Below are 15,000 nucleotides of genomic sequence, written 5' to 3' on the forward strand. Positions count from 1 at the left end.
GAGACGACTGGCGAAATCTAACTGAGGCCCTTTGCGTCAATGGGCGTGGGAGGCGATGATGATCATGAAAATTATTACTAGCTAAGCTACAACCCTAGTTGGAAAAGTAAGATGCTATAAGCCCAGTGGCTCCAACTGGGAAAAAGTAGCCAAGTGAGGAAAGGACGCAAGGAAATAAGTAAACTGAGCAGAAGTAGTGAACAATAAAAAAAAAAGTATTTTAAGAAGAGTAACAATAAGTTTTTAGATTATTAAAAACATCAGGTTTCATCATATCTTTATTAATTTCCTCATTTCCTTTCCTCACTGGGCTATTTTTCCAGTTTGAGCCTTTGGACTTATAGCATCTTACTTTTTCAACTAGGGTTGTTGCTTAGATGATGATAATAATAATAATAATAATAATAATAATATTAATAATAATAATAATCACATCACCTTCATCATCACCATAACTTTCATCATCACTATCACCTTCATCATCACCATCAACTTCATCATCATCATCACCTTCATCACATCACCTTTATCATCACCACATTCATTACCACCACCTTCATCACCTTCATCACATCACCTTCATCATCATCATCTTCATCACATCACCATCACCTTCAACATGACCATCACCTTCATCACCATCACCTTCACCATCACCTTCATCATCATCATCACCTTCATCACCACCACCTTCATCATCACCTTCACCTTCCCCGTCACCTTCATCACCATCACCTTCATCATCACCACCACCTTCATCATCACCATCACCTTCCCCGTCACCTTCATCACCTTCACCTTCATCACCATCACCTTCATCATCTCCATGACCTTCCCCATCACCTTCATCACTACCATCACCTTCATTACCATCATCATCATGTATAAAACTATCGGCAGTTAATCCCTGGGATAACGTGTGTTCTGATCAATATTCAGGGCCCGAGCTTCATGATGCCACTAATGGAAGCGTCAATTAAGAGACCCTTCATTCAGTATGGAATAAGATCAGATGGGACAATATGCAATTACCTGCCTGCATTTGGTGTGTGTGGGGGGGAGGGGTTAGGGCCAGTGTTGCCAAATTGCGGAATTTTGGGGGTAATGAATGGAAAATAAATCTACAGAGGGATCTCCATCATTTCAATTTCCGATTTCTGCTTCACTCTGTCTGGAACGGAAAATATTTCCGTATAGGTATCAAGGTTAAAAATATTATTTGGAATATAGATATTCTTTGTATTTATAATATGAAGTCTATGTTTCTATATCTGTTGATCTTTATTGTATTTTGAACTAAAACTGAAATAATGATAATAATAATAATTATTATTATTATTATTATTATCATCATCATCATCATCATCATCATCCAAGCTACGACCCTAGTTTGAAAAGCAGGATACTAGAAGCCCAAGGGCTCCAACAAAGAAAATAGCCCTGTAAGGAAAAGAAATAAGGAAATAAATAAGCTACAAGAAAAGTAATGAACAATTTAGAAAAAATAATCTTTTAAGAACAGTAACATTAGAGTAGATCTTCCATACATACACTATAATAAGAGACTTCCATTAGCCTGTTCAACATAAAGAACTTCATCCATGTCTTTGGAAAAGTTATTATTATTATTATTATTATTATTATTATTATTATTATTATTATTATTACTAGCCAAGCTACAATCCTAGTTGGAAAAGCAAGATGCTATAAGCCCAAGGGCTCCAATAGGGAAAAATAGCCCAGTGAGGAAAGGAAATGAGGGAAAAAATAAATGATGAGAATAAATTAACAATATATCATTCTAAAAACAGTAACAGCGTCAAACCAGATATGTCCTATATAAACTATTAACAACGTCAATAACAAACATGTTCAGTCCCTAATTAACTACTTTCGGAATAAAGAAAAAAACTGCATGTTGTATTGCATAGATCAAGTATAATAAATGTGCATGAATATGTCATTAGATTGTTCAATGTGTATTTAGGCTTGTTAGCATGTTTAAAGCATTTGTGTCTTTATTTGATCACTCAGGGTATGACATGGATTTATTATTATTATTATTATTATTATTATTATTATTATTATTATTATTAATTGCTAAGTTACAACCCTAGTTGGAAAAGGAGAATGTTATAATCCCAGGGGCTCTAACAGGGAAAATTGCCTAGTGAGGAAATGAAACAAGGAAAAAACAAATATGCTAAGAATAACATTAAAATAGATATTTCCTATAAACTATAAAAACTTTAACAGGACAAGAGGAAGAGAAACGAGATAGAACAGTGTGCCCGAGTGTACCCTCAAGCAAGAGAACTCAACCCGAGACAGTGGAAGACCACGGTACAGAGGCTATGGCACTAACCAAGACTAGAGAACAATGGTTTGATTTTGCATGATCTGAAGCAAAGGCCATTTCAGACAAGCAAGAGAACTCTAACCCAAGACAGTTGAAGACCATGGTACAGAGGCTATGGCACTAACCAAGACTAGAGAACAGTGGTTTGATTTAGCATGAAATGAAGCAAAGGCCATTTCAGACAAGCAAGAGAACTCTAACCCAAGACAGTGGAAGACCATGGTACAGAGGCTATGGCACTAACCAAGACTTAGAGAACAATGGTTTGATTTTGCATGAAATGAAGAAAAGGCCATTTCAGACAAGCAAGAGAACTTTAACCCAAGACAGTGGAAGACCATGGTACAGAGGCTATGGCACTAACCAAGACTAGAGAACAATGGTTTGATTTTGCATGAACAAAGGCCATTTTCAGACTATCAAAAAAATAACTTTTATGTATCTCCATTGAACCTCCCAGCGAGGTCGTTAGATATGGATCTTGTTAGAATTCCTGTGAGACTAGGAAGAGAAGATACGTGACAAAGGAACGATTCTGTTTTAGCCTGAGGATAAACGAAGACGAATTTCTTCCTCTTTGTCGGCGTCAGAAACATTATCACAGGACATTTACTCAGTCTGTTCTGTATTATTATTATTAATAGCTAAGCTGCAACCATAGTTGGGTATTTATTATTATTATTATTATTATTATTATTATTATTATTACAAGCTAAGTTACAACCATAGTTGGAAAAGCAGGATGCTATAAGCCCAAGAACTCCAACAGAGAAAAAGTAGTCCAGTGCGGAAAGGAAATAAGGAAATGAATAACTACAAGAGAAGTAATGAACAATTACGATTAAAATTTTTAGGAACAATACCTACTTTGAAATAGATCTTTCGTATATAAACTATAAAAACTTAAAAAACAACAAGAGGAAGAGAAATAAGATAGAATAATGAGCCTCAGGTAAGAGAACTCTACCCTAAGACATTGGAAGACCATAGTACAGAGGCTATGACACTAACCAAGACTAGAGAACGATGGTTTGATTTTGCATGAACTGAAACAAAGGCCATTTCAGACAAGCAAGAGAACTCTAATCCAAGACAGTGGAAGGCCATGGTACAGAGGCTATGGCATTATCCAAGACTAGAGAACAATGGTTTGATTTTGTAGTGCCCTTCTCCTAGAAGAGCTGCTTACCATAGCTAATGAGTCTCTTCTATCTTTACCGAGAGGAAAATAGCCACTGAACAATTACAGAGCAGTAGTTAACCCCTTGAGCGAAGAAGAATTGTTTGGAGAGAAGAATATGTAAAGAATAGGCCAGAGTATTCGGTGTATGTGTAGGCGAAAGGAAAACGAGCCGTAACCGGAGAGAAGGATCCAAAGCAGTAATGTCTGGCCAGTCAAAGGACTCAACAACTCTCTAGCGGTCGTATCTCAACGGGTGGAAGGTGTCTCTTCTTCTAAAAGAGCTGCTTACTCTCTTCTACCCTTTCTGAGAGAAATGCTGGGAGAGGTCGGGAGAGTTTGGTGAGAATGTGAGAGCTTATGTATTATTCTGAGTAGGTCCAGATATGAATAGAGAAATATACATTGCGAGGCATCACACACGTATACTCATTTTCAAGTGATAGCACGTGCTGGAGTTATTACCTTACTTCAACAGTCACGTTTCACATCTCCAGTTCAAAGACTCATTTGGGGACGTAACATAGTGTGAGAATATGTGTGTGGTTGCATTCTTAATTTGGACTTAATCTTACTTTCATTCATTGCCATGAAGGATAAGCAGATAATGGAACTCTCTCTCTCTCTCTCTCTTCTCTCTCTCTCTCTCTCTCGTTTTCGTTTGATGAAACATATTATCGTGATAATATCTTACTCATTTATAACACCCAACTCTCTCTCTCTCTCTCTCTCTCTCTCTCTCTCTCTCTCTCTCGTTATTAGCTTGTATCCTGAAAGTGTGGGTTCATATCAAAGACCCATTTCAGTCTCTTCTCACATTCCTTTCTGAAGTTTGTGCGTTCGTTGCTTTAACGTTGGCACAAAAGGATTCTATCTCTTTGCCACGAGTGAATTTAATTGCTCTAACCAACAGTTGTTTCGTTTGAAGAGAAGTTCATCTAGAAACTAGTGTCTGGAATCATTCTGTGATATATCATCTCTCCTTTCTTTAATTGTATTTTTTTTTAATACTGGTTCCTTCCCAGAAAAGCTACGGTTGTATGAACTGGCATTTTCGAAATGAAAATATCGATAAATATACAAATATACTATAGCTATACGCTTGGAAGATCACATGTATATATATATATATATATATATATACATGTAGTATTTGTATATATGAGTATATATATATTATATATATATATGTATACATATTTATACATATGTCTGTATATATACATATATATACCGTATATATAAATATATATATATATATATATATATGTCTGTGTATATATTTACATATACAGACAGTATTTATATACATGAGTATATATACATATATATACATGATATATATATATATATATATATATATTTATATATATATGTATATATATAAATATATATATATATATATATGTATATATATATATATATATATATAAATATATATATATATATATATATATCGGTCACGCTCATCGGCATAGCCAGACGCATTACTACTACTATTTAAATATGTAGCCGTTATTTTGACGGATCGCGTACACTAGTATATATATAAAATTAATTAGTTTCTTCGTCGGACATTGCTTTGTCTTGAAGGGTATGGTGTCAACAGAAATTTAAGCCATGCAAGAAATTGTTTGGCGTCTCTCTCTCTCTCTCTCTCTCCTCTCTCTCTATATATATATATATATATAAATATATATATATATATGTATATATATATATATATATACATATACATATATATACACACATACACAGGTATATATATACTGTATATATATATATATATATAGAGAGAGAGAGAGAGAGAGAGAGAGATCGCTCTCTCTCTCTCTCTCTCTCTCTCTCTCTCTCTCTCTCTCATTTGCCTGTAATAAGTCAACCGTTTTTACGGTCCACGCTTAAATGGAATGAAATCAATTAACCGTCTGGAGGTTTTGTGAAACGTGGAGTGAAAAGTCCGTAGATGTTAGGAATTCTCTACGATGCCTTTTTTCTCATCTACATATTTCACTATTTCTATCATTTCTAAGTAGCCATAATAGTTGTAGAGCTGTTATAGTAATATGAGATATAACTATTATAGAAATATTATAAAAGCAAATGTAAATTGATTCGTAGGTTTTTATTCACAATTATTTCCAGCTCTTTATCAAAGATTAAAAATTTTTCCTTTTTATGGGATGTTATTGGTGCTTATGTTTGAATGTTTTTCAGTTTTTTATTTCTTATTTAATTCAGTAATCAATTTTTTAATTCTTTTGCTATTTCTATAAAATTCATCCATAGCGCAGATGTTAAAAATTAACTGTTATTGAATATATTTCAACATTTTTATTATTATTATTATTACTAACCAAGCTACAACTCTAGTTGGAAAAGGAAGATGCTATAAGCCCAAGGGCTCCAGTAGGGAAATGTAGCCCAGTGAGGAAAGGAAATAAGGAAATAAATATATGATGGGAACAAATTAACAATAAATCATTCTAAAAACAGCAAAAACGTCAAAACAGATATGTCATGTATAAACTATAAAAAGACTCATGTCAGCCTGTTCAACATAAAACATTTGCTCCAACTTTGAACTTTTGAAGTTCTACTGATTCAACCACCCGATTAGGAAGATCATTCCACAACTTGGTAACAGCTGAAATAAAACTTCTAGAATACTGTGTAGTATATTAATCAGTCATGTTTCGATTTAATTCCTGAAGTCATAATATGGCTATTTGATTTAGAACAAAATAGAAATATCTACTATTAATTTTATTGATGATTTCGAGTTGAATTGAATTAGTTTTAAGATATTCTTCTCTAACTCAAAAATATCCCCATGAATCTGGCATTTTTCATATATAAAAATAATCTTTTTTTTTGCAATATTTTCCCTTAACAATAATAACGAATGGTATTAAACGTTATTGTCATGATTTGAAAAATTTATCTGAAAATTGTTGCTTTTTGTATTTGATACGGTAATGCTATAATTATTAAAAAAAATATGTGTAGTCTTTATCTTGAGATTTTAATTCAATGCTTCTCCATTCATCATCTATATATATATATATATATATATATGTATTTATATATATATATTATATATATTTATATATATATATATATTATATATTTATAATTATATATACTACATATATATATATATATACACTGTATGTATGTATATATATATATATATATATATATATTTTATATATTATATATATGAGTGTGGTCAGTCTCTGTGGCATTTTCCTGCTTGCTATGGCAATGTCCCTTACTTCTACCCTTCATGAGTGTCCTTTAAACGACGAACTTGCATTAGTAAGGCCTTGTGTTGACTTTCTGAATAATCGCTATCCGATTCCAGACAGAGAACAATACCGATGTCAGTGAGGCTTTTGAAACGTCATATAATCGAACGCATTCTTTCTTATAATGGAATTGTGGCTCCAATATGGACACTCCAAAATCAAACCATCGTTCTCTAGTCTTGGGTAGTGTCATAACCTCTGTACCATGGTCTCCCACTATCTTGGGTTAGAGTTCTCTTGCTTGAGGGTACACTCGGGCACACTATTCTATCTTATTTCTCTTCTTCTTGTTAGGTTGAAGTTTTTTTTAGTTTATATAGGAGATATTTATTTTGATATTCTTAAAATATTATTTTTTACTTATTTCCTTTCCTCGCTGGGCTATTTTCCCTGTTAGAGCCCCCTGGGCTTATAGCATCCTGCTTTTCCAACTAGGGTTGTAGTATAGCAAGTAATAATAATAATAATAAGAATGATAATAAAATTTCCTGTTGCTGAACGTAGCAGAATCCTATTAAAGGATTTGTCTCGTTTCGAGAGGACGCTTGATGCCGAGTGCTTTCGCTCAGAATAAAAACGAAAGTCATTTTTTTCTTCCAAATGCTGAATGCCCACTGGAATGAAAGGTTCGCTTTTATATTCCACTCTAAAGGCCATTTAAAGCAGGAGTTTTAGCCTCGATATCATTCTACAATTTTTTTTTAAATTTCTTTTATTATTATTTTTTTTTATATAATTATCATATAGTTGTGATCGTCTTTTTACTCCATTCCTGGATTTTTTAAAACAAAGAGTCAATTATTCACCGTAAATTTAATCTGACAAACTTTCAACTGGACTCCACAATGCACTAGAAGAGTTAGAAGACCCAGACCTACATGGCTGAGGGACCATGAATCGTGAAGTAGGAGATGACGAATGGAGAAATATTGATTTAAAAGCTCAAGATAGAGACGACTGTCGAAATCTAATCGAGGCCCTTTGCGTCAATAGGCGTAAGAGGAGATGATGATAATGATGATGATGATGAAATTTAATCTGTGACTCGTCGAAATTCGTATTTAAGTTGCAGTGCGTTTTGGAACCGGAGGTTGAATGATGGTTGATGGTAACTTATGAGATTGGCGGAGTGGAAGGGTAAGACAACGAGACAACGAGCTTATATACATATAATTGAGAGCAAGAATGTCACAAAATTTAAACCGTATAAAACATGCGATAGCAACCTTAACCAGGTTTCTATTATCAGTTTATTCAACAAGACAACGAGCTTATATGCAGATAATTGAGAGCAAGAATGACACAAAATTCAAACCGTATAAAACATGGGATAGCAAGCTTGAAGAGGTTTTTATGTTATCAGTGCGTGGTAGAGCGATATATAACTTTACAGAGTATGAACATGTTTGAAACGCCCACAGTGTAGTACCTGAAAGTCTTAGATTTTCGGCTTCAAAAGTTCATTCACAAAAAAAAAAAAAAAAAAGAGAGAGAGAGAGAGAGAGAGAGAGAGAGAGAGAGAGAGAGAATCTTTCTGTAAAGTGAGCTCTGTAAAACATACTTGTAATGACATAATTTTTCACATAACAAATTGTTTTTTTTCCCTACTTTTTTTAGGAATTAATTTCTTTTAATGTTTGCTTTGCAAAACCTTCCAAGAATGTTATTCCTCCCATGTCTTTGTTGCCGTAAGTTTTTTCATTTGCTACGTTGTAAGAAAATCGGATTATAAGTTTTGTTAACGCCAACTTATATAACTTTTTATCATAACCAAAATTCGGTTCTATCGCTCTGGAATTTCATTATGAAACTCCTTGAATTTAAAACTAATTAGAGAAATGTCAAAGGGCGGGAAAAACTGTAATATTTCTTATTAAGAAAAGTGATTATGAAAACTTATTTTTGTTTATTTACAGAAAGATTAGATTTATTAGTATATATACATACACATATATATATATATATATATATATATTTACATATATATATTCCTATCCTCTTATATAATAATCCTATAAATAGGGAATAATGACACAGATTTATTAGTATATACATATATATATGTATATATATATATATATATATATATATATATATTCTTATCCTCTTGTATAATAAAACTCTAAATAGGGAATAGTGTCACAGGGCGTGGGTTAATTACATAATAATACATGATAGTATAAAGCGGGGTTTACACGGGCGAGCAGCTCGTCGAGCCTGGCTCGACAACCCTGTGTTTGAATTGATGTTCGAGCGTGTAAACGGGCTATTTGGTTGTCGAGCGCGCTCGTCGAGCGGCTCGATGAAAGTCAGGTTCATCTTGACTTTTGTGGGCGGAGCTACATTGTTTGACGATCGGTGTGAACGTGTGAACGGGTGTCGAGCATTGAACCTCAGTTGTTATTCAAACCTGCTAGAGGAAACATCATCAAAGAAATGCATAATTGCTGCCATTAATGAAAGTAAGAATGAGAAGGAAGTCGTACTTGATTTCATACATGCATATCGAGCTCATCCAGCTTTATGGAAAATTAAATCAAAAGACTATTCCAATAAAGTAGCCAGAAACAAAGGAATAGCGGACACTCAGTCTTTCATGTGGAGTTATGGCCTTCCTCATAGTAATGAAAGGGCTGACACGATTCGGTAGATCAATGTACGTGTCTTCATCCATACGCAAATAATTGCGCCAGTCATCAGGCTCTAATTTTAAAGCAACAAGCAAGTTGGTATATGAAAATTTATCTCTTTTGATCTTTTTTTTTTCCCATCTTAGTGCCACTGCTAAAGCAATGGCTATCAAATCGTCCTGGTCGAGAGACATGTTGACGTTGTTTTAGCACAAGGCACACTGAGGCTCGATGTACTGTCTGAAAGCTCTTCGAGCCGTTCTACAAGTAGGTTCGACAACCGGGCTCGTCGAGCTGCTCGGCCGTGTAAACCCCGCTTTAGAGAATTTATTGTCTAAGTTAATTTTCACAACAAAAATGAGCCTAATCCTTCTTCAAAGCGAGTGAAATAGAACTTTAAATCTTGATATTACATAACAGAAGAATTATAAGTTTCTCGCTGGCTCTTAAATGATTTCATCAGTCAAATACAATGGAATTATCCTTTAACTAATACAATAGTTACACTCGGGGAGACATTTACATGATTCAGATCATAATAACTAAGAGAAACTATTAGACGTCTTATGGCGTAAGGATGTCCGTCATGGTTGAGGTAGGCTTACCATGGCAGGTGGGCCTATAGTCAATTTTTTTTAGCGAGGCAGATTTGCACCGACTCGCAGCGGTGCCCTTTTAGCTCGGAAAAGTTTCCTGATCGCTGATTGGTTAGAATTATCTTGTTCAACCAATCAGCGACCAGGAAACTTTTCCGAGATATAAGGACAACACTGCGATTCGGTGCAAATCTGCCTCGCTAAAATAAGTTGACTATAGTGAGGGATGCCCACTCACGAGTAGGACTCGAACTTAACTGGCTTCGACTCACTGAGTCTTCTTATTTCCCCTGTATTGCTGTGGAGGGGGGGGGGGGCGTCTGAGGGCTTGTCTCGCCTAAGGGGTAGCAGTGGCAGGTGATGTAACCGTACCAGACTGGTTCTCACTCAGCGTCCACTGGAAACAGATTCAGTACACGTCTGCTTGGGTCATCGCAAACCAAGCCAAAATGAAAGCGGCTCGAACTGCTTCCCACGAAACCCAAGGATCAGGGAGACGAAGTCATACTTCCTGCGCATTTACTTTATTGCTGTTATATTATTTGTCCTTTATGTGGCTAATAGAGAGGATTCCTATACGAGAAAAGGACATGAAAATACAAATACTATTAATTAGATTATTTTTTAATTGAAAAATAGGTTTTTATAAATACTGATCTTGATAAAAAATCGAAATTTAGATTTTTATACTCCTGTGAAAAGCGGATTCTCTCTCTCTCTCTCTCTCTAGTAAGGCATTCATGCCTAGGAGCTCTCTCTCTCTCTCTCTCTCTTTCTCTCTAGTGAGGCATTCATGCCTAGGAGCTCTCTCTCTCTCTCTCTCTCTCTCTCTCTCATAAGGCCTTCTTGCCCAGGAGCTTTCTCTCTCTCTCTCTCTTGTAAGGCCTTCTTACCCAGGAGCTCTCTCTCTCTCTCTCTCTCTCTCTCTCTCTCAGTAATAAGCCACTTTTGTCCAAGATCTCTCTCTCTCTCTCTCTTTCTCTCTAGTGAGGCATTCATGCCTAGGAGTTCTCTCTCTATCTCTCTCTCGTGACGCCTTCTTGCCCAGGAGCTCTCTCTCTCTCTCTCTCTCTCTCTCTCTGTCTCGTAAGGCCTTCTTGCCCAGGAGCTTTCTCTCTCTCTCTCTCTCTCTCTCTTGTAAGGCCTTCTTGCCCAGGAGCTCTCTCTCTCTCTCTCTCTCTCTCTCTTTCTCTCTCTTCTCTCTCTCTATCTCTCTCTCAGTAATAAGCCACTTTTGTCCAAGATCTCTCTCTCTCTCTATCTCTCTCTCTCTCAGTAATAAAGCACTTTTGTCCAAGATCTCTCTCTCTCTCTCTCTCTCTCTCTCAGTAATAAAGCACTATTGTCCAAGATCTCTCTCTCTCTCTCTCTCTCTCTCAGTAATAAAGCACTATTGTCCAAGATCTCTCTCTCTCTCTCTCTCTCTCTCTCAGTAATAAAGCACTATTGTCCAAGATCTCTCTCTCTCTCTCTCTCTCACTCTCTCTCTCTCTCAGTAATAAAGCACTTTTGCCCAAGATCTCTCTCTCTCTCTCTCTCTCTCTCTCTCTCAGTAATAAAGCACTTTTGTCCAAGATCTCTCTCTCTCTCTCTCTCTCTCTCTCTCAGTAATAAAGCACTTTTGCCCAAGATCTCTCTCTCTCTCTCTCTCTCTCTCTCAGTAACAAAAGCACTATTGTCCAAGATCTCTCTCTCTCTCTCTCTCTCTCTCTCACTCTCTCTCAATAATAAAGCACTATTGTCCAAGATCTCTCTCTCTCTCTCTCCTCTCTCTCTCTCTCTCTCAGTAATAAAGCACTATTGTCCAAGATCTCTCTCTCTCTCTCTCTCTCTCTCACTCTCTCTCTCTCTCAGTAATAAAGCACTTTTGCCCAAGATCTCTCTCTCTCTCTCTCTCTCAGTAATAAAGCACTTTTGTCCAAGATCTCTCTCTCTCTCTCTCTCTCTCTCTCTCTCTCTCAGTAATAAAGCACTATTGTCCAAGATCTCTCTCTCTCTCTCTCTCTCTCTCTCTCAGTAATAAAGCACTTTTGCCCAAGATCTCTCTCTCTCTCTCTCTCTCTCAGTAATAAAGCACTTTTGTCCAAGATCTCTCTCTCTCTCTCTCTCTCTCTCAGTAATAAAGCACTTTTGTCCAAGATCTCTCTCTCTCTCTCTCTCTCTCTCTCAGTAACAAAGCACTATTGTCCAAGATCTCTCTCTCTCTCTCTCTCTCTCTCAGTAATAAAGCACTTTTGTCCAAGCTCTCTCTCTCTCTCTCTCTCTGTCTCAGTAATAAAGCACTTTTGTCCAAGATCTCTCTCTCTCTCTCTCTCTCTCTCTCAGTAATAAGCCACTTTTGTCCAAGATCTCTCTCTCTCTCTCTCTCTCTCTCTCTCTCTCTCAGTAATAAGCCACTTTTGTCCAAGATCTCTCTCTCTCTCTCTCTCTCTCTCTCTCAGTAATAAAGCACTTTTGTCCAAGATCTCTCTCTCTCTCTCTCTCTCTTAGTAATAAGCCACTTTTTGTCCAAGATCTCTCTCTCTCTCTCTCTCTCTCAGTAATAAAGCACTATTGTCCAAGATCTCTCTCTCTCTCTCTCTCTCTCTCTCTCTCTCAGTAATAAAGCACTATTGTCCAAGATCTCTCTCTCTCTCTCCTCTCTCTCTCTCTCTCAGTAATAAAGCACTTTTGCCCAAGATCTCTCTCTCTCTCTCTCTCTCTCTCTCTCAGTAATAAAGCACTTTTGCCCAAGATCTCTCTCTCTCTCTCTCTCTCTCTCTCTCAGTAATAAAGCACTTTTGTCCAAGATCTCTCTCTCTCTCTCTCTCTCTCTCTCTCTCAGTAATAAAGCACTTTTGTCCAAGATCTCTCTCTCTCTCTCTCTCTCTCTCTCAGTAATAAAGCACTATTGTCCAAGATCTCTCTCTCTCTCTCTCTCTCTCAGTAATAAAGCACTTTTGCCCAAGATCTCTCTCTCTCTCTCTCTCTCTCTCTCTCTCTCAGTAACAAAGCACTATTGTCCAAGATCTCTCTCTCTCTCTCTCTCTCACTCTCTCTCTCTCTCTCAGTAATAAAGCACTTTTGTCCAAGATCTCTCTCTCTCTCTCTCTCTCTCTCTCAGTAATAAAGCACTTTTGTCCAAGATCTCTCTCTCTCTCTCTCTCTCTCTCTCTCTCAGTAACAAAGCACTATTGTCCAAGATCTCTCTCTCCCTCTCTCTCTCTCTCTCTCTCTCTCAGTAATAAAGCACTTTTGTCCAAGATCTCTCTCTCTCTCTCTCTCTCTCTCTCTCAGTAATAAAGCACTTTTGTCCAAGATCTCTATCTCTCTCTCTCTCTCTCTCTCTCTCTCTCTCAGTAATAAAGCACTATTGTCCAAGATCTCTCTCTCTCTCTCTGTCTCTCTCTCTCTCTCTCTCTCTCTCTCTCTCAGTAATAAAGCACTTTTGTCCAAGATCTCTCTCTCTCTCTCTCTCTCTCTCTCAGTAATAAAGCACTATTGTCCAAGATCTCTCTCTCTCTCTCTCTCACTCTCACTCTCTCTCTCTCTCTCTCAGTAATAAAGCACTTTTGTCCAAAATCTCTCTCTCTCTCTCTCTCTCTCTCTCTCAGTAATAAAGCACTTTTGTCCAAGATCTCTCTCTCTCTCTCTCTCTCTCTCAGTAACAAAGCACTATTGTCCAAGATCTCTCTCTCTCTCTCTCTCTCTCTCAGTAATAAAGCACTTTTGTCCAAGATCTCTCTCTCTCTCTCTCTCTCTCTCTCTCAGTAATAAAGCACTTATGTCCAAGATCTCTATCTCTCTCTCTCTCTCTCTCTCTCTCTCTCAGTAATAAAGCACTTTTGTCCAAGATCTCTATCTCTCTCTGTCTCTCTCTCTCTCTCTCTCTCTCTCTCTCTCTCAGTAATAAAGCACTTTTGTCCAAGATCTCTCTCTCTCTCTCTCTCTCTCAGTAATAAAGCACTTTTGTCCAAGATCTCTCTCTCTCTCTCTCTCTCTCTCTCAGTAATAAAGCACTTTTGTCCAAGATCTCTCTCTCTCTCTCTCTCTCTCTCTCAGTAATAAAGCACTTTTGTCCAAGATCTCTCTCTCTCTCTCTCTCTCTCTCAGTAATAAAGCACTTTTGTCCAAGATCTCTCTCTCTCTCTTTTTCACTCTCTCTCTCTCTCAGTAATAAAGCACTTTTGTCCAAGATCTCTCTCTCTCTCTCTCTCTCTCTCTCTCTCTCTCAGTAATAAAGCACTTTTGTCCAAGATCTCTCTCTCTCTCTCTCTCTCTCTCTCTCAGTAATAAAGCACTTTTGTCCAAGATCTCTCTCTCTCTCTCTCTCTCTCAGTAATAAAGCACTTTTGTCCAAGATCTCTCTCTCTCTCTCTCTCTCTCTCTCAGTAATAAGCCACTTTTTGTCCAAGATCTCTCTCTCTCTCTCTCTCTCTCTCTCTCTCAGTAATAAAGCACTATTGTCCAAGATCTCTCTCTCTCTCTCTCTCTCTCTCTCAGTAATAAAGCACTTTTGCCCAAGATCTCTCTCTCTCTCTCTCTCTCTCTCTCTCAGTAATAAAGCACTTTTGTCCAAGATCTCTCTCTCTCTCTGTCTCTCTCTCTCTCAGTAATAAAGCACTTTTGTCCAAGATCTCTCTCTCTCTCTCTCTCTCTCTCTCTCTCAGTAATAAAGCACTTTTGTCCAAGATCTCTCTCTCTCTCTCTCTCTCTCTCTCAGTAATAAAGCACTTTTGTCCAAGATCTCTCTCTCTCCACTTTCTCTCTCTCTCTCTCTCAGTAATAAAGCACTTTTGTCCAAGATCTCTCTCTCTCTCTCTCTCTCTCTCAGTAATAAAGCACTTTTGTCCAAGATCTCTCTCTCTCTCTCTCTCTCTCTCTCTCTCTCAGTAATAAAGCACTTTTGTCCAAGATCTCTCTCTCTCTCTCTCTCTCTCTCAGT

The 15,000-nt window shown here is 36.9% G+C and overlaps 2 protein-coding genes across 2 annotated transcripts in view; both read right to left on the reverse strand.

The window, feature by feature from the left end:
• Positions 1-15,000, reverse strand: part of LOC137617982 (cell adhesion molecule 3-like) — a 715,661-nt gene that overhangs the window by 363,144 nt on the left and 337,517 nt on the right. The gene's annotated exons all lie outside the window — the stretch shown is intronic.
• LOC137617983 (sodium/potassium/calcium exchanger 1-like) overlaps positions 569-15,000 on the reverse strand; it is a 112,357-nt gene continuing 97,925 nt past the window's right edge. Inside the window, exon 2 of the mRNA XM_068347908.1 lies at positions 569-890. Coding sequence (XP_068204009.1) covers positions 569-890 — 322 coding nt within the window. The remainder of the gene's footprint in view (positions 891-15,000) is intronic.

Source organism: Palaemon carinicauda, chromosome 24, assembly GCF_036898095.1.
Source record: "Palaemon carinicauda isolate YSFRI2023 chromosome 24, ASM3689809v2, whole genome shotgun sequence".
NCBI lineage: Eukaryota > Metazoa > Arthropoda > Malacostraca > Decapoda > Palaemonidae > Palaemon > Palaemon carinicauda.